This window comes from Aquarana catesbeiana, linkage group LG01 (assembly GCF_042186555.1).
Source record: "Aquarana catesbeiana isolate 2022-GZ linkage group LG01, ASM4218655v1, whole genome shotgun sequence".
Taxonomy (NCBI): Eukaryota; Metazoa; Chordata; class Amphibia; order Anura; family Ranidae; genus Aquarana; species Aquarana catesbeiana.
Window position 1 is genome coordinate 392,641,683 of NC_133324.1, and position 22,501 is coordinate 392,664,183.

The window sequence follows — 22,501 nt, forward strand, 5'->3', positions numbered from 1 at the left end:
GCAGGTCTGTCACAGTTTCAGGTATTCCCCTTATGCGCAAGTTTGAACGTCTGGCTCTATTTTCGTAATCTTCGAGCTTAGTTTGAAGTATTAAATTCTCTTCTTTTAATTGTTCCAATTCTGTTATATTTACTTGGGTTGTAATTTCAATTTCATCCATTTTTATTTCTAGGGCTGCGGTGTGGTTTCCCAGCTCTCTTATTTCTTTGGTTAGGCTTTTTGTTATTTGGTCTGAGGTTTGTTTTAAAGCCTTATGAAGCATCTTTTCAAATTGTAATAATATTACTGGGGATGCTGAGGAGGCTTGTGGAGAAGTTTGTGAGAGGATTTGTTCTGTATCTGACTCAAATGGAGAGTCTTGCTGTGACATTTTCTGTCTGTGAGAGCGCCCTGATGCTGTATCTTGTGAGGTGACTGGAGCTGCTTTAGTTGCAGTGAGTGCCTGTGAGCTCTTTGTGAGGTGATTTTTATTTCTGCCACGGTTTCCTCCCAGTACCATATTTCCTGCCCAAACTTTCACAGTTTGTTCCCTGGGGCAAAAAGGTTCAAATGGATACCTTTTGAGCCTGCAAGCTCCGCTTTGTCCTTCTCTTCTCTCCTCAGCGGTGCGGAGCTCTAACAATGCATGTCTGCTCCGCTAGGCTCCGCCCATCTTCCCACAGCTTTTTATTTTAGCAAAGCTCAAAGATAAGCCCAAAGAAAGAAGAAATACATCTTCATAGTGCTTTACTGTTGCTGTACTGTTTAAAAACACTTTCCCTGTGTTGGCCGACAATTGTGTGCCGTTAGTATGCAAGACAAAATCCAGACACACGCCCTTCGGACAAAAGTCTGACACTCTGTTGGCCAACAATCTAATCGCGTGTACGAGGCTTTACTTTGACAATTGCGTGGTTGTGCGAACCTGTACACAAATAAAATTTTTGTCCTTTTTTTCCAACAAATAGAGCTTCTATTGGTGGTATTTGATCGTCCTTGTGGTTATTATTTTTTGCGCTATAAACAGAAAAAGACTGACAATTTTGAAAGAAAGAAACAATACTTTTTACTTTCTATTATAAAACATACCCAATAAAAAATGTAAAAAAATCGAATTTCTTCATCAATTAAGGCTAATCTGTACTCTGCTACATATTTTTGGTAAAATAAATCCCAATAAGCTTATATTGATTGGTTTGCGCAAAAATTATAACATTTACAAATTATGGGATATTTTTATTTACTAAGCGACTTATAGCAGGATTGCAATATTGGGCAGACAAATCTGACACCTGACACTTTGACACTTTTTGGGGACCAATGACACTAATACAGTAATAGGTGCTTAAAAATATGCACTGTCACTGTACTAATGACACTGGCTGGGAAGGGGTTAACATCAAGGGCAATCAATGGGTTAACTGTGTGCCTAAACAGTGCTTACTCACTGTGTGGGAGGTGATTTGACTAGGCAAAGGCAAAGATCCATGTTCCCGCTTTGCAGGAACACAGGATCAATACCTTCCTTTTCTGACAGAACGGCAATCTGCCTTGTTTACCTGCCTGGTTTCTGCCCCAGATTCGGAAGTGTCAGATCACAGTACATGATCTGGCACAGAGCTACTGCCCTGCCGAAGTATAAGTACTGTGGGCGGTCCGCAAGTGGTTAATGCACATTTTTGCAGACAAATTATAAAACGCTTTAATCACACTTCATTGTTATAACGTATCAATATCTGACATACTCAGAGATGCTGTAGTGCAAGAGTCTTCAAACTATGGCCCTCCAGTTGTTCAAGAACTACAATTCCAATCATGTTTAGCCATGTCTGTGAATGTCAGAGTTTTACAATGCCTCATGGGATGTGTAGTTCCGCAACAGCTGGAGGGCTGTAGTTTGAGGATCCCTGCTGTAGTGGAATTAGAGTCTGATGCAAATATTAAAAAAATGAATCCCTAGTTAACAATAGGATAGATAAAAATTAAATTGCTATCTAGATAGGGTAGACTGTGGCATTGCTATAAAACAGCAATCAGTTCCAGATCATACTACTATCCAATACAAAGTTTTGTGTATTCCAGTTTAGTTTGGTCAGTTTAAATTGGAAGTTTTGGTTAGAGCCAAAGAGGTTTAGAACCTTTGTCAGGTTTTTACCGATATCTATGTCCCATTGGGGAGATTGGTCCTCAATGCCTTCCTGACAGTGACGACTGTAAAATGATCAGTTTCTCTTTACTTTCTGTCCAAGGACATCTTTCATTGGGGCAGGAATCGAGGGTAAATTTCCACAACAGAGATGCAGGTATATGAAACACAGAATAAAATACTGACAATAAAAACAGCACAAATGTCCTTTTCCTTCCATACTTAAAAAAAAATAAATAAAAATATTAGCTGGCATTCTACTTTACGGTACCTATAGACTTTAGCCACACATGGTGCTTTGTTTCCTAAATTCTAGTTCGGACAGCAATGAACCTGTCTATGATATCTGAAGACTAAGTAATCATTTTATATATAGATGTTTTTATATTTATGTTATACATGTGTAGATTTATTTCCAATAACTGTTTCAATTAATAAATGTAGGAAAAACAAGCCAGTGTTTTACTGACCTGTCCCACCATTGTCTCCCAACATGGTCCTCGAGGAACATCTGATGGATCAACAACAAAAGGAGCACCTGTTGAATTTTCTGAATATGATGCATTAAACAGATTTGCATACCACATTGTCATGTTGTGCTGCACAACCTTTTCTTCTTGACGCTATGGAAAGTGAAAAAGAAGAAAAGTTCTAAACGTATGTAAAATATAAGGAAATATAAGGACTATTATGAAGCATAAAAATAACTAAACTATTAAAAGGTTATAACATAAGATATTATGTATGAAAAAATTACCATTTAATAATTTGTTTACTTTATATAATTCTTTTTATACATTCTGCTATATTATTATATTGTATTATATTATATTATATTATATTTCCTTTTACTGTACCTTTAGATTTATTTCATCCATTAGAGCAATCAGGAAGGTGTACAGGTTGCCCAGAAATAAAGCAAATATACGTCCCAGTTGCCATCTTAATGCTATACGAGGGTGATAGTTTTCCAATCCACTGACCACATCAAACATTGTTGGACAAAACATTCCTAGCAGAGACATGACTGTATTAACCTATCACAACAAGGAGCAGACACGTGTAAATTAATTATACACAGTTCTAACTAGATTAGTCTTGATATTTAATGTAAAGTCATTACAAAAGGCAGTAATGATGTGATAAACCAGTAACACTTATCAAACCCATTTTAGTTTAGTGAAGTCAGATCTCTGAATTATGAGTCATGATTGCCAGCCATTGATGTCTTGCCCTTTAACCCATAACTTTATATGGATTTTTTTCCAAAAGCAAAGCATTACGTGCCAAGTGAAGCAACATTAAAGTGGTCCTTCCTCCCTTTCACTAAAAATCACATCAGCGTACAGCTCTACTTGCTGTTATGAAATAATTTTGCATTCATTACTTAAAAGGCATGGTAAACATTCCTACCTGCTCTTTGTGTTTTTTACCTGTATAAGATGTGCATTGATCATGTAATTTCATGGTGTAATGTGGTGCCATGTATGCACAGTATGTAGTAGAGTAAATCTTTACATTTCTGTGTCAGTAATTTCTGTTTAACTAGTTCAAGATACTGGACGTGCTATACATGCCCCCAAAAAACTCAATATAGTACACAGGACATGTGTAGTACGTCCAGTCCTTCTGCCCTGATGCCTTTTGTTTTGTTTTTATTTGTTAATATTATTACACCCTAAAAAACAAACACTTTATTTCATTTGCAGGATCTGGGGCAAACCACGGTTTAGGCAGGCCATGTGCAGCTAATAGAGTGCTTGTGACCTTGTAGGGACAATAGGGGGTTATCGAGGGGTTGGTTTGCTACAGCTCCTGGTGGGAGGACCGCACAGATATTTTAGAGGGAGGGTTTTTTTGGTATTTGTTTGGGAGGGCATTATAAGTAAGGGAATAGTTGTGGGATGGAGGGAGAGTAGTGGGGGTAATGTAGGGTTTTGTGATGCTGTGTCATTTTTATACTCTTTTGTATACCAATACATTTTGAGGAGGTATCCTGTTGGGTGTGCATATGCTTTTTTTTCTTTTTTGATTACCAATATTTTGTTATCACACCCTCCCTTTATTTTAGGGAAGCACCACCTCTAAGTATTTGAATTATTGCAGGGATCCCATGACCACCAATCTTTTGGAATGGAAAAAGGATCACCCCCTTATGTCAGTATTTTGTTAGACCACATTTTGCTTTAATTACAGCCTTTAGTCTGTTGGGATATGTCTCTACTAACTTTGCACATTTAGACTTTACAATATTTGCCCTCTCTTCTTTGCAGAACTGTTCAAGTTCAGTTAAATTTGATAGTGACCATTTGTGGACTGCAGTCTTCAAGTCATTCCACAGATTTTTAATGTGGTTTAAGTCTTGGCTCTGATTAAGCCACGCAAGGACATTCACGTTTTTCTTCTTCGACCACTGGTCATTTTTGCTGTGGGTCATTGCCATGTTGGAAGGTAAATCTTCTTCCCATTGACAACTTTCTGGCAGAGGGCAGCAGATTTTCCTGAATGATGGTATTTTGCCCCATCCATTTTTCTTCTATCCTGACTAGTGCTTCAGTCCTTGCTGCAGAGAAACGCCCCCATAACAAGATATTACCACCTCCATGCTTTACTGTAGGAATTGTGTTAATTGGATGGTGAGCTATATTGAATTTCCACCAGACATATCATTTGGTGTTGAGGCCAAATAATTTTAGTCTCATCTGACCACCTTAAATGAACTTTGAAGATTTTGAGGCCACATGGAAAAAGGTGTTATGGTCAGATGAGACTAAAATTTAATTATTTGGCCACAACACCAAACGATATATCTGGTGGAAATCCAATATAGCTCACCATCCAAATCAACTGTCCACAATCCATATTGTACTAGTGTGGTGAGACAAAAAAATCCAGAGAATGATTCAACAGTCTGTTTAATTAAAACTGGAATGTTAGATATGTGTGGATTTGACATTACATGATCATTACATGATAATCACCAAAAAAGTTCCTTTGTACACTTTCTCCATATAAAGAATATATTCAATGTTTGATGACGCCTGAACCTGATGTGCAATTCAAAATCATTTTGTTTTTTCTAGCCTTGTGACCACTGACACACCTTTTTTTTTCCCTGGTCTTTTGCCATATTAATAGGCAAAAGTAGATTTGTTATGTGGAGAGCCTGTTTTTTTTTTTTTTTTTTTTGGAGGACTTTCTGTAAGTAGTGAATGAACACAGTCCAGACAAACATACTCTATGCACAGCAGAAACTACGGTAATTCTCTGTCAGATGACACGAGAAATTGTGAAAGCATAAGGAAGGTGAGAGAAGTTGTGTGACTCTAATGCAGTGCAAACACCCTGTTCACATAGAAGAAGTTCATTAACAAGGTATCAGTCTGTACATTTATGGTAGGTGTCTTTTTAGATTATTCAGTATATAAGATGCATGTTAACCTCTACTAGTTTTGACAACAAAGTACACTGCAATGCACAGTGCCTTTACATCTCTGCATTGTGGTATGTTATAGTGCTGGTGTGTTTGTATTTACTTTATATGCGCATTGGGGTTCCATACAGTTTACTTCAAGCTTTTAAAGTAGTATGTGAGGGGCGTGGCTTGGCGCATGGAGTGAGCTGGCGTTTCTCCCTGGAGCTCCCGCACACGTCGGACATTCCGCGGCTCACAGCGCTTCACAGGGCCAGATAAGAGGTCTGTAATGGGGAGGAGGGGTGGAGGAGACACCCAGCACACCCCTGATTCACAAAAGGAGGGGGAAATTGACAGATTTTTCACCCATTTGGGACCGAATCACAGCGCCCCCCCTCATCCAAGATGGCGCCGACCCACTCTTCAGGCTCACATGCAGCCTCACAGGGGGCTATTTCACAGCACTCCACACCGAACATGAGAACCAGACAACGCGCCAGATCCCCAGCAGATTCTGAAAATGAGTCTGTCCGGTCAGCTTGCCATTCCCCTAAATCGCACAGGTCATTTACTAGTTGGGATATGGAGGCTTACATCAAGGCCCTCCCAAACAAACATGACTTTAAGGCCTGTGTACAGAGACTGGAGCGCTCATACAAGCAGGAGATAGCAGAGCTGCGCAGGGATGTTACTAACAGATTGGAGGAAGTGGAGCACAATGTAGAAGAGACTGTCACCATATTGCAAACTCATGAAGCCATCCTACATGAGCATACCTTGCAGATACAGCAATTAATGTACCACCAGGATGATCAGGAAAACAGGGCCAGACGTAATAACATACGCATCCGCGGCCTTCCAGAGTCCGTTGAGACCAAGGATCTGGCCCCTACAGTCATCGCCATTTTCAATTACCTGCTGCAGAAAGACAAAGACGCCCCTCTGGAGTTGGATCGGGTGCACAGGGCTCTGGGACCTAAAAACCCAAACATGGAACATCCCAGAAACGTCATATGCAGAGTACACTTCTACGCAATCAAAGATGCCATAATGCAAGCTGCACGTGCGCAAGAAGCCATCTACTTTAATGGCACTCAAATATCCCTGCTCCCGGATATTTCTAAGCTGACCCTAGATATGTGTTGTGCCCTGAAACCCCTTACAGGAGCCCTGCAAGCAAGCAAAACACATCAAATATTGCTGGGGATTTCCATTCAACCTATTTGCGTCCCATGATGGGAAGTCAACAACTTTGCGCACATTGGGTGATCTCCCAAAGTTCCTAGGAACTTTTGAGCTTCCACAGATTAGTTTACCGGACTGGCCACTTCATGCAGCAACTCCTGGATTCCAGACCACTACTGGCTGGCGAAAACAATCCAAGAAGAACAAACGTTCCAAATCAGAAGCCTCCAAGTCGACGGCCAGATGACTCCTCTTTGTCCATCCTTTGGTCAGCTATCCTTTTTCTTCACAGGTCTTTGACCCGTGAAGCCGTCCCGGTTCATAGTTATGTTGGCACTCTGAGCTGCTATATCACTTTAACGCTTTCTATTTTTACTTGCAGGTTTTGATTTTTCCTTAGAAATGTGTTTTATTCTATATTTGAGATTTACACCTGTTGGTATTCATTTGTCTCACCCCTCCCTCTCCTCCTTCAGGAAACTCACTTTAGGTCCGACACCATCCCACATTTCCTCCATAGGCAATACCCTACCTGGTTCCACAGCACTAACCCATCTGCTAGATCCAAGGGGGTTTTCATTGCATTCCATGCTACATTTACACCTGGTGTGCTAGACTCCTACGTAGACCCACAAGGGAGATATGTTTTCCTTAAATTGTCATATATGAGTATGATTTATACTATTATTAATGTATACTCTCCAAACCAGGATCAACAACAATGTCTCTCTTCCGTGACATCATGCCTGAAACGCTTCAGCGCGATTAACATGATCCTGGGAGGAGACCTCAACGCCGCCTTGATACCTCGTCTCGACACCTCAACTGGTAAGTCCTCAATCTCCCCAGCCTCTCTGACCAAAATGCGAACAATCCTCTCTGAGCTTTTCCTGGTAGATATGTGGAGAGTCCTACACTCCACCACCAGGGACTACACATACTTCTCCCCCGCGCATTCGTCCTATAGCAGGCTGGATTACATTTTAATTTCCCAATCGTTACTAGACTACAAACCAGACACCTCCATAGGCCTTACTCTTTGGTCTGATCACGCTCCCATCCACTTGAGCTTAGGGAGGATCCCGACGTTCAAAAATAGAACCTCATGGAGACTGAATGACAATTTGTTATTTGACTCAGTTTGTAACCAGGACATCATACAGACCATCAAACACTTTGTCACCGACCATGCACAGGACGATACAAACCCACTTACGAAATGGGAAGCGCTTAAATGTGTACTTAGAGGTAAATTCATCCAACATGGCTTTAGACTAAAACGGGAGCGCACGGCAGATATTGCACGCCTGCTCGCCACCAAAGCTGCTTTGGAAGATTCACACAAACAAAACCCTGACACGTCCACACAACTAGAACTGATTAATGCCAGGAAGGATCTTCTGCAAATTTTTGCGGAGCGATCTTTAGTGGCAAGAAACAAAGGGAGATTCGTCCACTACTCTCAAACTAATAAATGTGGCAGACACTTAGCAAATACATTACACCCTCGACAACTTAGGAGTCCTATCCCCTTTATTAACTCCTCTACTAAAGGGAAAATACTGAATAATTCGGCCATTGCTGAAGAATTTCGCCAATATTATGCGACCCTATACAACTTATCCTCACAGTCATCTCCTCCCAAACCCCACTCAGGTACCTTTACGCAAGACCTCCCTTTGTACATTCAAGAAACCGCTCTCCCCACCATCCCACCTTCCGACTTGGAGGATATGGAGTCTGCCTTGTCAGATACGGACTTTATACAGGCCATATAAAACCTTAAAAATGGCAAGAGCCCAGGTCCAGATGGGTTTTCCCCACGATTTTATAAAACATTCCCATTACTACTATCACCCCTTCTAGCGAAAGCTTTTTCTGCTATAGACGAGAAGGTAACCCCTTCTTCAACCCTACTCCAAGCCCAAATTGTAGTTATCCCGAAACCAGGTAAAGATCCCTCATTATGCCCCTTCACTCTAAACCAACGGCCACGATATTGGTAAATGGTACATAATCAGATAAATTTATGATTGCCAATGGCACCAGACAAGGCTGTCCGCTTTCCCCACTTTTGTTTGCCCTAGTGATTGAACATTTAGCCCAAGCTATCAGGACTAACCCAAATATACACAGCATCCAGACTCACTCTTCCCAATATAAATTCTATACGCGGATGATCTCCTTCTTTACGTGACCCAACCCCATATTAGCATCCCATCAATACTCGCCGAGATTGACAGGTTCGGTCACTTCAGTAACTACAAGCTAATCATCTCTTAAACTGAGGCACTGAACCTTTCATTGGCACAGCACACCATGGCCTCCCTCAAAGCCAATTTCTCATTTCAATGGCAGATGAACTGCATCTCCTATCTAGGTACAGCCATCCCAAAAAATACATCGGAGATCTATGCCATTTTTCCGTGCCCTTCGCTTTATGGCAATTCGGTTTGTATGGAAGGGGAGCCACCCCAGACTGAAACATAAGCTTTTATGCTCCCCCACTTCTAAAGGGGGGTTAAGCTTGCCAGATTTTGAGCTGTATCATAGCTCAACGGTAATCTCTCGAATACTGGAGTGGTTCCCCCGCCCTCTGATCAAAGCCTCAACCTTGGTAGAACAAGACCTGTCCTCAGATGACCTCAGAGCACTCCTCTGGGGCTTTAATAAGACTCATAAATCTCTTACACTACTGTCCCCCCTCACCAGAAATGTCTTGGTGATATGGTACCGTAGAAAAGAGACATATTCACTATCCACCGAGCCGAGCCCCCTCACACCCCTATTCGACAATCCGATACTGCCGGAAGGTAGATTCACACTTACTTTGGACAGTTACAATAGAGACTCCTGACCCACAGCTCAACAATTTGTTGATACTGATAGTGGTGATTTTGTGACTCACCTCAGCACAGGAACCTCTAGGGTTACATAGCTCACTCGTTTACATTTGACCTCTTATTGCAAGAAACTTCATGAATCTAAACAAATCCATAGACCCTTGACAGGGTTTGAACTATGCACTCTCACAGAAACTCCTCGTCATACCCTATCACTGATATACAAGATGATCCAAGATCGCACTAATGACACCCTTCCTAAATACACTACTGCATGGTCAGAGGAGCTCGGGAGGGATATAACAGAGGCGGAATGGAGTAAGGCTTTTATCTTTACTCATAAATCATCCATCTCGAGTTATACTCAGGAAAAAAATTATAAACTGGTATCAAGGTGGTACTGGGTCCCAACCAATCTCAAGATCATGTTCCCTTCGGTCACTGATATCTGTTGGAGATGTAATGCTGCAAAAGGGTACGCACAAGCACATCTGGTGGGAATGCGATGTGATTTTGTCCATTTTGGACACAAATTTTCCAAATATATACTGAAATATATGATAAAACACTCACGACTTCCCCTATAATAGCACTTCTTTCCATATTGCCCGGTACCATTAAATCCCCAAAACATGGCCTCCTCAATTTTTTCCTCACTCACACTTAATTCCCAGACACTGGAAAACCACTTCCCCCCCATCTCTCATCGAGTGGGTGGCCGAGATAAATGACATCATGCTTATGGAGGAGATGCAGGCTAAATCTATAGAAAAAGAAGCAAAGTTTTTTTTCATCTGGAGTGTTTGGAGGCATTACTGTACTTCAGACAAAATGAAGAATAGACTTTCATCAGTAAGTACTCCCTGAGACATTGAAATTCCCATTATTTACATTTGTATTTCCGTAACCGATTTACCCGTCAAGGAGTGAGGCCCGCTGCCTCGCCTCCCCCCCTCCCCTCCCCTCTCCTCTCTTCTTCCAATCCTCAATATTCTCTTTTCTCTTCTGATTTTCCTCCTCTACCAATACTTCTTTTCTTCCCTATCTCTTCTATCCCTAGTTGAAGATAGACATTCCATATGATCACAAATACCCTTGGCTCTCGGTGAGATTACCACAGATAGTCAAGACGCTTATAAGTACTTTAAACCTAGGTTCTGACACATAATAATGGCAACTTTAGACACATTTGCTCCCTTGGCTTACGGACGCAGCAGGCTTCCAAACCGGCGTCCAAGCCGTCGGAGTGGGCGGCCATTCGATTGTCAGCATTATGTAGGAATCACCATGCAATTGATACCCTTTCAAGTCATCTATATGTATGTAATGGAATGCATTATATTGATGTTTAAAGATTTCAATCTTATTAGCTCAGTATACCTTATGTTTGGTGTCTGGTCTAGTTCTTATTCCTTTATGTTTAAAATGTACTAAAACAATAAAAACTCATTGAACGTAAAGTAGTATGTGAATTACAGGTACTAACCTCATTCCTTTCCCACCATCCATAGTTTTCATAGCCTTCCAGAGCAAACTGCTGGGATCTTCGAACAACAAAATAAATTAAATACCCACTGCCTGCAAGCGTGCACATTACAAGGAAGTTGGCAAGAACTCGAAGAAAGCGGACTAAATGAATGTTTTCCTCTTTTCTGTTTTCTTGTTCTTCTAAAATGGATTCCTGTCATTTAAAATTGACAACAAAAACAGAATGATTAAAACCGGTAAAATAATATGAAAAAACATGTCTTCTATACTGAATGTGGTACAGTATATGTCTACTGACACTACTTTTACCTAGGTATGTCAATGGTGCCGATGAACAGTAAAGAATCAGGAGGCAATGTCCATCCCAACCATTCAGTGCTTTTTAGTCACTGCCCCCCACTCCAGTTTTACATTTCAACCCAACAGAACTAATATGCCTGAGCTGAGTAATATATTTTCTTTATTTCAATTCATGTGCAATCAATTCGATTACTCCTTCTTTCAGTGTTATGGAAAATAGTACAGGACTTTCTTCAAGTTGGTGTAAAAATGAGGACTCACAAAACAAAATTCTTAGACAAAACAAGTAGTATGCTAGAAAAAATAAAGAAGTCTTACTACACTAAGCCACAGCGATAGACTTGGACAGTCATTTTTACTTTAACTAGTTTATGACACTGAATGTGATACAAAAGCTCAATAAGCATGTCCAGTCCATCTACCCTGCTGCTGCGACCCTCCATCCCCTCTCCAGTCGACTCTTGCCTCTGATTAATCAAAGCCAGGAGTTGCTGTGAACATACAGCAGCTCTAGCAGCTGCTGCTGTTAAAAAAAAAGTTGTCTGAGTGTTTATCAACATTGTTCAGACACAAAATGGAGAGACACAGTAAGTAACATTGGTATTTTTTTATTTACTTACTGTAGTTTAATTCTACTCTCAACTATTATTTACCTGCTATTTTCTATGTTCATTTCTATCTTATTGACCATTATTATTTCCATTTTTTTTGTTCTTGTTTGTCTGGTTCAATGCTCTGGACCAGAATCATAATTTTTGCGTAATTTTAAACAATTTACAATTTACAGAATTAAATGTATAATTTTTATCTACTATTTTACAATGTAAAACTAACTATGGGCAAAAAAGAAAAAGTGAATTTTTGTTACATTTTCTTTCTATGAATTGCTAAAAAAAAATATTTTTGCAAGATAATATCATGGAAAGAAAACCCTGTTCATCCTTAAAAAAAACAATATATGTATTACTTTGTTTTATTAAAGCTGATCTCCATGTTTCCTGTTACTTTAACCACTTCAACTCTGGAAGGTTTACCCCCCTTCACGACCAGGCCATTTTTTGCAACACAGCATTGCGTTATTTTAACTGACAATTGTGCGGTCGTGCGATGCTGTACCCAAATAAAATTGATGTCCTTTTTTTCCAACATTTGATCATTGGTATTTGATCATCTCTGTGTTTTTGGGGTTTTTTTGCACTACAATCAAAAAAACGCCGTAAATTTTTTTTTTACTTTCTGCTATAAAAAATTCAAGACAAAAAAATGTTAAATATCAAATTTCTTCATCAGTTTAAGCCAATATGTATTCTGCTACATGTTTTTGGTAAAAAAAATCCCAATAAATGTATATTGATTGGATTGCACAAAAGTTATAGCGTCTACAAACTATGGGATAGATTTATGGCATTTTTTTTTTCTCACTAGTAATAGCGGCGCTCAGCGTTTTTTTGCGGGACTATGACATTGACACTTTTTGGAGATCAGTGACACCAATACAGTCATCAGTGCTAAAAAAATGTACTGTCACTGTACTAATGACACTGGCAAGGAAGGGGTTAACATCAGGGGCGATCAAAGGGTTAAATGTGCTCCTCTAACTGTGTGGGGAATATTTTGACTGTGAGAAGCAGAATGCTAGAATGCTAGCGATCTTACTAGCAGAATGGCGATCTGCTGATCTGCTTTGTTTACATAGGCAGACCTTTGTTCTACCTATGTAAACGTTGGGTCCCGGCGGATATCGGGTTCACCAAACCCGCTGATTGGCTCCCACTGTGTCCAATCACAGCGAGAGCTGGTCCCTGGAAGAGGCAATCTTGTATTGGTATGTGATTTCACCTGTAGGAGCCGCCGCCCCACAGTATATATACGTGGGTCGTCAAGCTGTTAAAGTGGTTGTAATCCTTACAAATACCCAGAGAAGTGATCTGCCTCAGGTGATACTCAGAGATAAAACAAATCCTTCTGCATAAGTTGTACCTATTTATCTGTGGCCCTCTCTTCTCTACATCTATTCAAAGTTCAGAATTTATACAGGTTATCTGAGCTTTCAGAAATAAGTTACAACTGTCATCAAATGGCGGCCCGCGGTCCGAACACGCACTGAGCGATGCTTCTGTTTGGACCGTCAGGCTGCCAGTGTAAAGTGCCTCCGCTGCAGGGACAGCGGGCTTCCCTGCAGCCAATGACATTGCACGTGCACCCCGCCCCCTGCTGCTGCCTATCTCATGGCTCCAGGCGTGGAAAGGCGTAACATCACGTGCGCGCCCGCCCGCTGCTGCTCATTTTCTCATGGCTCCCGACTCTCTCTCCTTGCTGGCCGTGGGGTATAATGCGTGCCCCTCCAGCAAGACACCTGGCGCAGCTCTCAGCCCCTGCAACTTTCTACCTCTGCTGGCTTCCACTACCCGCCTGCCCTGAAGGTATGTGGAATTTAATATATACAGGGGCACAATGATGGGCACCTTTTCTCTAAGGGGGAATGCTGATGGGCACATATTATGCTAGTGGTGTCACGCTGATGGGCACATATTGAATGTGCCCATCAGAGTGCCCCTTTACATAAAATATGCCAATCAATGTACTCCCTAACATAAAATAAGGGGTATTCTGATGGGCATATTTTATGTTAACGTTCACACTGATGGGCACATTTTGTGGTGCCCATCAGAGTGCCCCTTAACATAATATGTGCCCATCAGTGTGCCACCACTAGCATAATATGTGCCCATTAGCGTGAACCTTAACATAAAATAAGGGGCATGCTGATGGGCACATTTTATCCTAGTGGGGGCACGCTGATGGGCACATATTATGTTAAGGGGTGCTCTGATGGTAATGCCTGATGTAAAGGAGCACTCTGATGGGCACACCTGTTGTGATGGGGACACCTGATGTAAGGGGGCAGAAATACCTGATGTAAGATGGCACTGTGATGGAAGAAAGCTGATGTAAATGGGCACTCTGATGGGGACACCTGATGTGAAGGGGCACTCTGAAGGGGACACCTGATGTAATGGGGCACTCTGACGGGGACACCGGATGTATGATGGCACTGTGATGGGGACACCTGATGTATGATGGCACTGTGATGGGGACACCTGATGTAAAGGGGCACTCTGATGGGGAGGCCTGATGTGATGGGGACACCTGATGTAAAGGGGCACTCTGATGGGGAGACGATGTGATGGGGAGACCTGATGTATGGTGGCACTCTGATGGGCACACCTGATGTGATGGGGACACCTGATGTTAGGGGGCACTCTGATGGGGACGCCTCATGTAAAAGAGCACTCTGATGGGCACACCTGATGTGATGGGGACACCTGATTTAAAGGAGTACTCTGATGAGGGCACCTAATGTAAGGGGGCACCCTGATGGGGACAAATGAGGTAAGGGTCTACTGATGTCGAAACCTGATGTAAGTGGGCACTCTGATTGGGCACATGATACAAGAGGGTGCCCTGACGGTGGCAACTGATTTATGGGGGTAGTCTGATGGGGGCACCCGATTTAATGAATTACTCTGGTAGGGGCACCTGATGTAAGGGGGAACACTATTGGGGACATTTACATTTACAGAGTATTACCATAGCATGTGGAGGAAACATAGTATTACCATAGCGTGTGGAGGAAACGGTAAGAAAAGCGTCAGAGCATGGCTTGCGCCAAAAAAAGAAAAAAAGACTCGTACAATCTTTCCGCGTTCCCGTAGCCAATGACAATGCATGTTCAACCCGCCCCCTGCTGCTGCCTATCTCATGGCTCCCGGCGAGGTAAGGCGTGACATTACGTGTGCGCCCGGCCCCTGTTGCTCGTTTTCTCTTGGCTCCCGACTCTCTCTCCTTGCCGGCCGTGGGGTATGATGCGCATCCCTCCCCCTTCAGCAAGACACCTGGCACAGCTCTCGGCCCCTGCAACTTTCTACCTCTGCTGGCTTCCACTACCCGCCTATCCTGAAGGTATGTGGGATTAAATATATACAGGGGCACACCTTTTCTCTTAGGGAGAATGCTGATGGGCACATATTATGCTAATGGTGGCACGCTGATGGGCACATATTAAGTTAAGGGGTGCTCTGATGAGCACAACAAAATTAATGTGCCCATCAGAGTGCCCCTTTACATAAAATATGCCAATCAATATACTCCCTAAGATAAAATAAGGGGCATTCTGGTGGGCATATCTTATGTTAACTTTCACACTGATGGGCACATTTTGCCCATCAAAGTGCCCCTTAACATATGTGCCCATCAGCGTGCCACCACTAGCATAATATGTACCCATTAGCCTGAACCTTAACATAAAATAAGGGGCATGCTGATGGGCACATTTTATGCTAGCGGGGGCACGTTAATGGGCACATATTATGTTAAGGGGCGTTCTGACGGGAATGCCTGATGTAAAGGGCCTACTGATGTAGAAACCTGATGTAAGTGGGCACTTTGACAGGAATACCTGATGTAAGGGGGTACTTTGATGGGGACACCTGATATAAGAGGCAACTGATTTATGGGGGTAGTCTGATGGGGCACCCAATTTAATGAATTACTCTTGTAGGGGCACCTGATGTAAGGGGGAACACTATTGGGGACATTTACATTCACAGAGTATTACCATAGCGTGTGGCGGAAACAGTAATGCTGCGTACACATGATCGGACTTTCCGCCAACAAAACAGTGGATTTTTGTTAGCTCAAACTTGTCTTGCATACACACGGTCACACAAATGTTGGCCAACAATTCCAAACGTGAGAACGCGGTGACGTACAACGCGTATGATGAGCAGATAAAAAGGAAGTCCAATAGCCAGTGCACCATCCTTAGGGCTCCTTCTGCTAATCTTGTATATATCTCGTGTTAGTAGAAGTTTGGTGAGAGACAATTCGCGCTTTTCAGCCTTGTGCTTTTCAGTTCATTTCTGCTTTTCAGTTTGTGCTTGGGGGCTCGTATCTGTTCTTCAGGGTGTGTTGTCAGTTCGTTCCTGTCTTTCAGTGTGTTCTATTTATAGTTCGCTTCTGTTTTTCGCGTTCTTGTCCACTCGTTTCTGATTTTCAGCTCGTTCTTCTCAGGTCCTTTCTGATTTTCAGTGCGTTCTGTCAGTTCGTTCTGAGCAGCCGACCGTTTTCTAGCCATGTTGTGGTTTTGTACTCGTCATAGAGTTTGTGCTGTTGTTGGGCTTGGTGTTGGAGTTCTTGCTTTGACCCAAGTCCAGTCCATGAACAGGGTGAGGAGGAGTTCATGGACCAAGAATTGGTTACTTAATCGTGACCAATTCTCTCATATGCCTTTGTTGCAGGAGTTCCAGGAGAATAATCCTGAAGATTTCAGGAATTATCTCTGGATAACAGACCCTGTTTTTCACCATCTGTTGGCTTACCCCCTATATTACCAAGCAGGACACCTGCATGCAGCAAGGCATCACTCCTGAGCAAAGGCTAGTCACCACCTTGCGGTACTTGGCGACGGGGAGAAGTCTCCAGGATATTGCGTTTACGACTGGGATCTCCCCCCTGGCTCTGGAATCATTATTCCAGAGACCTGTTCTGCCATAATTCAGGTCCTGCAGAAGGACTATATTAAGGTAAGTTTTATCCTTTAACATCACATTCTATGTATTTAATGTTTGCTAATGTGTTGTATTTCTTTCATCATTCCATAATTACCATGATTGTAATATGCTGTGAATGTCCTCTTTGTCCTCATGCATGCTGTAAGCTTTTAATGCTCCTTTTTTGTCCTTCGTGCATATTTGCCTTCACTAACCTTCCCAGCATGCTATCCTGAGCCCATACACACCTAGCCTAGTCACTTAACAATGTATTTTGTCAGCTCCATTGTAGTGCTTACCCTAAACACCCACTAAAATGTGTCCAAATGTTATTGTTGTCCTTAAATTCAGGTATAGTGCAAGAGGCTTTTTTGGGGGGCCCAAACTCATTTGGAACCCTCCCTTCCCCCAAACCGCTAAGTCAACCAATACCAATCTATCTGCTGACTTTGCCAACCCCATACACACTATACCTACATCTTTTGTGTTCATATTTATGGATGAATTTACCAAAGCATGTAGTGCAAGTGCCTGCCTGAATACTTTCAAATGGTACTGTTTAAAGTTTTGTTCTCCTATTATCTTGATAGGTAATTGCAGAATGTAACAATGTGCTTCAATTTGGAGTGTGTATTCATATTTTTGGATTATGACACTTCTTATCTGTCCAGTGGGCTGCCAATAGTGTAAGTAAGGAGGGGCTGGCCAAAGTAACACACATTATTTATGCATTCAGCTCTCAATGAAGTGGAGACGGTTAACTGTCCAAAACATCTACCTCCACCCTAAAATTTTTACAATGGCCATCAGAGGGGGTGAGGAATCTGATAAGTGGACCTTATACTTTTGACTTTAAATACTCATTTACATAAATGTTATACTTATGTTGGCCAAGAACATTTGTGTCTGTTTGCAATGTTATGTAAAAAAGTACTAATTTTTGTTTTCTTGTTTGACTCCACAGTTTCCTTCTAACCCACAGGAATGGCAGACTGTGGCCTCCCAATTCGCACAGCAGTGGGACTTTCCCAACCATGGTGGTGCGATAGATGGGAAACACATCCAGATTGTCCCACCCCCCAACTCGGGATCGTACTACTACAACTACAAGGGGTACAGTAGTATTGTGTTGTTGGCAGTGGTGTTAGCGACTTATGAATTTCTGTATCTGGACATGGGGAAGAATGGCTGTATGTCGGATGGAGGAGTCATCACCCAGACTGAATTCTACAGGCGTCTCGAGACTGACAGCTTGGGATTGCCTCCTCCAGCAGATAACGTGGCGGGCCTCCCATTTGTCTTTGTTGCGGATGAGGCCTTTGCGCTGGGGGAGCATTTAATGGGGCCGTTCCCCATGAGAACCCTGACCCCGGACCAGAGGGTTTTTAATTACTGGCTGGCCTGTGCCAGAAGAGTGGTAGAAAATGCCTTTGGCATAATGGCCAGCCGGTTCCGTCTTTTTCTAACGGCCATAAATATGGCCGAATACAAACTGAACCATGTAATTTTATGCTGCTGCATTTTGCATAATTTTATGCGTCAAAATGCAGCCAACTATCTGGCCTTGGTTGCGACTGAAGCCAGCTCACCGGAAGAAATCATGACGGCTCTTGAAGCTGGCCGTCCTGGCTTGCCCCCCCAAAACACCCGCAACGTACGGCAAACCTTTCTGGAGTACTTCGTGGGTAGGGGGGCAATTGATATGCCAGATAATCTGTAATCTCTTTATAATAAATTTATTGTGAAAAACTAAACTCATATTTCATTTGATTTACTGCTTATGTTTCTTATCTGTCTCCTAGGTTCTCCAATGGCCTTTTATTTTTGGCCATTTTCTTTAATAGTACAAATGTAACTTATTTGATACATGAGGTGACAATTTCTTCTTCAGCTAACTATTATGTTCTGTTGTGCTATGGGTCTGCTACACACACACAATGTTTTTGTTGTTAATGTACGTAATGCATTAATGATAAAAATAATCATCCTTTTAAACTCCATGAATTAATTGCTTGGAGTCCCTAAAATGTCCTGATTTTGTCAAATTTAACAGCACAGTGGGGGTTACTTACTAAAGGCAAATCCACTTCGCACTACAAGTGCACCAAAAGTGCACTTGTGGGGCAAAGTGGATTTGCCTTTAGTAAATACTCCCCATTGTCCCTGTAACTACAACAACTTACTAAAAAAAATGGTATTGAGCATTTAAAGAAGAAGCCACACATTGTTGAGTATAAAACTTTTTACTCCAAGCACATTCACATGTGTGTTATAAAAGGGTTTTTAAACAAACCAACATCTTTGGTGTATAACATGTATGTTTGACAGTAGATATAGCCTTTTTTGTGGCTAAACAGGCATGTTTAAAAGCATAACATCCACATCCCCAACTCAGGAATTTACAAAGTTCAATTTGATAAAGTGAAGCCCATATGAGACATTAGTATGTCAAAACTTTGTTGATTTTGCCTTCATCAGATAAGGTGATCTCACCCCTGTAAAAGACAAATTTTGAAGATGCACATAAATTGGGACTCAAAATGTGGATTTTCAGCATGATCCCATGCCTAAAATGGGTGTCTTTTCCCTACATCTATTTTGATAAAGCCACAAAACACACAGTGGGGGTTATTTACGAAAGGAAAATCCACTTTGCACTACAAGTGCACTGCAAGTGCACTTGGAAGTGCAGTCGCTGTAAATCCGAGGGGGACATGCAAGGAGGATAAAAAACAGCATTTTAGCTTGCACATGATTGGATAATAAAATCAGCAGAGCTTCCCCTCATTTCAGATCTACCCCTCATATTTACAGCAACTGCATTTCCAAGTGCACTTGCAGTGCACTTGTAGTGCAAAGTGAATTTGCCTTTAGTAAATAACCCCCAGTGTGTCAGCATGTGCTATCTGCCATTGTGGGATATCAATGTACGCATTTTTGTACGCATGTACGCATCAATGTACGCATCTTGCAACTAAAGTAGGTGAGAGGAAGTGGTTGCACCCCTGAAACACGTCCATTGATCCCCATTGATGTGAGCTAGCACATGTTGACACACTGGGCCTTATTTCAGAAAGGACAATCCACTTTGCCCTACAAGTGCACTTGCATTGCACTTGTAGTGCAAAGTGCTTTGGCTTTTTTGAAATACGCCATTGTCCATTGATCCCCATTGATGTGAGCTAGCACATGTTGACACACTGGGCCTTATTTCAGAAAGGACAATCCACTTTGCCCTACAAGTGCACTTGCATTGCACTTGTAGTGCAAAGTGCTTTGGCTTTTTTGAAATACGCCACAGTGTGTCAACATGTGCTAGATCCCATCATGGGGGATCAATGGATGTGTTTAGGGGGTGCAACCCCTTCCTCTCACCTACTTGAGTTGCGAGGAAGGGGTTTCACCCACAAAACGCGTACATTGATATGCCATGATGGCAGATAGCACATGTTGACACTCTGTGTGCATCTTCAAAATTTGGCTTTGCGATGACTTTAAAATTTTTAAACAAAAAACAATAACGACAACATTTACATTTTTTGATGGTTTTAGATTTTGGCTAAAACATCAATGATGTTGGTCAATCTTTTTTGAACATCATTGATGTTTTGCTTGACCTTCTCTAAATCCTGATTGCACACCAATATCACACGGATGAGTACTTGTGCGCATGCACTGTTGAAGTGAGATCCTTCTTCCACAACATCCACATCACCTAAAAACAAAAAAACACACCATGTATTATAAATATGCAGGCATACATCTATTACCTGAAGCTGTGGTCTCAGACACTGACCTGTTGTGGTCACCATTTCGACCACTTCACCCACCACTTCATGAACCTCAGAATCCACATCATCAGGTTGTGTGCTAAGTTGTTCCCCTTCTTCAGGAGGTGTGGGGTTCCTGGTGTCCTCAGATGTCCCAATTCTTTAATCCCCTATGTGAATACAAAAAAGGTATACTTAGCAGATAGATATTATAGGAATATGAAACATTGCTTGGAAGTGTCGTCAAATTGTCTGTTTTGGCAGAGTAACAAGCTGAAGACATGATTTTTTCCCTTTCAAAAGCTGGAATACTTACCTGTTTTGTTAAAGTTTCACACATAGAGGGACCCCTAGTATCCACTGGAGCACCTGCGTGGGACATCATAAAAAGGTTGTTCTGGTCTCCCACACCAGTGCTCCTGCATCCAGATGTGTAAACAGCTGCTGAGTGTCCTCTCCTTACACTGAATCAAGTTTGCATTACATTATAGTTACAAACACATCTAGACAACAATGTAATAAACTTATTTGAATCCAAATAGGCGTGAACAAATGTAGTTAACCTGCATCTGCCAAAAATGTCATATTAGTGGTCGAACGAACAATGTTTAATACGAACGATTACTGTGCCCACGAACCTCAAACTTGGCATTTTAAACTGTACAACAGTAAAGAAAAGCACATGGACCAGCACAAAAGTAATAATAATAAGAACACACGACAAATACTTACTTTTTTGAAGCACTTTCCTGATCTTTTTATACAGATCGTGCTCCCTCAATTTCAGGTCTCACCAGCGTTTCCTCAATTGCTCCTTGGATCGTCGTACCCCAAAATTCCTGTGCAGACTTCTCACAACTTTAGTCATGATGTTGGCCTTTGTCACATTTGGGTTGTTATACGGTCCATACTTCCCATCATAGTCTGCCCTCTTCAAGATGGCAACCATCTCCACCATTTCTACAAAGGACGTATTTGAGGCTTTATAGCTCGTCCTGGATCTGGAACTGCCTTGCTCTGGGCTTTCCTCATTGTTGCTGCTCTCTGCATGCACCTGCTGTATCCCCGCCATGTGTTCTCCCACTGCCCTGAAAGAGAAGAGGCGGGGAATACACTAGAAAGAAGGACAGGGGTGGAGTTTCACGCATGCGCAGTGTATATAATGCATAACATGTGGGCGTCGTACGTACGATCTGTGAGTGGAGGACGGAGGATCGCGAAAGCGCCAATCGTGCAAACTAAGGTACATTTTTAACTTGGGGCATCAGTGGTTAGTGGCCCATACTGCTTAGAGATTGAGGCCTATATCGGGACAAGAATAGGAGAGTTTAGCCTGACATTAGGGTTTGTCTTGTGTTGTGTCTTACAGCTAAAATGGTGGATAAATTCACTGACCCGGACTTCCTGCCCAAATTCCTCAATATGTACAGGGAGCTGCCATGTCTCTGGCAAGTGACATGCAGAGAATACTCCAACAAGCAAAAGAGGAAGGCAGCGCTGGAGAAACTGCTGGAATTGGTGAAGCCGGTGTATCCCACAGCAGACATCAACTATTTGAAGGCCAAAATTGGTAGCCTGAGGAGCACATATAATAGGGAGTGCAAATGGGTCCAGGATTCCATGAGATCAGGAGCAGCAGCAGATGACATATATGTACCCAGGCTGGAGAGAACCCAGGCCATCACTATCTACACTTCCTTCCACACTTCCTTCCACATCAGCTGAGGCTCCTGAAGTCCAGCCTGGGCCTTCCACCCAAGATGTGGAGGATCCCAGCTTGAGCCAGGTATAACATTGTTGGACCTATTTCTTGTTAAAAATTG

The 22,501-nt window shown here is 42.2% G+C and overlaps 1 protein-coding gene across 3 annotated transcripts in view; it reads right to left on the bottom strand.

Annotated features, from left to right (window-relative positions):
* LOC141147232 (transmembrane channel-like protein 1) overlaps positions 1–22,501 on the bottom strand; it is a 179,219-nt gene that overhangs the window by 97,868 nt on the left and 58,850 nt on the right. For all 3 annotated transcript variants that reach the window (XM_073634409.1, XM_073634429.1, XM_073634418.1), the window contains 3 exons: positions 11,055–11,249; positions 2,983–3,162; positions 2,596–2,748 (listed from right to left, as the gene is read on the bottom strand). In XM_073634409.1, coding sequence (XP_073490510.1) covers positions 2,596–2,748; positions 2,983–3,162; positions 11,055–11,249 — 528 coding nt within the window. The remainder of the gene's footprint in view (positions 1–2,595; positions 2,749–2,982; positions 3,163–11,054; positions 11,250–22,501) is intronic.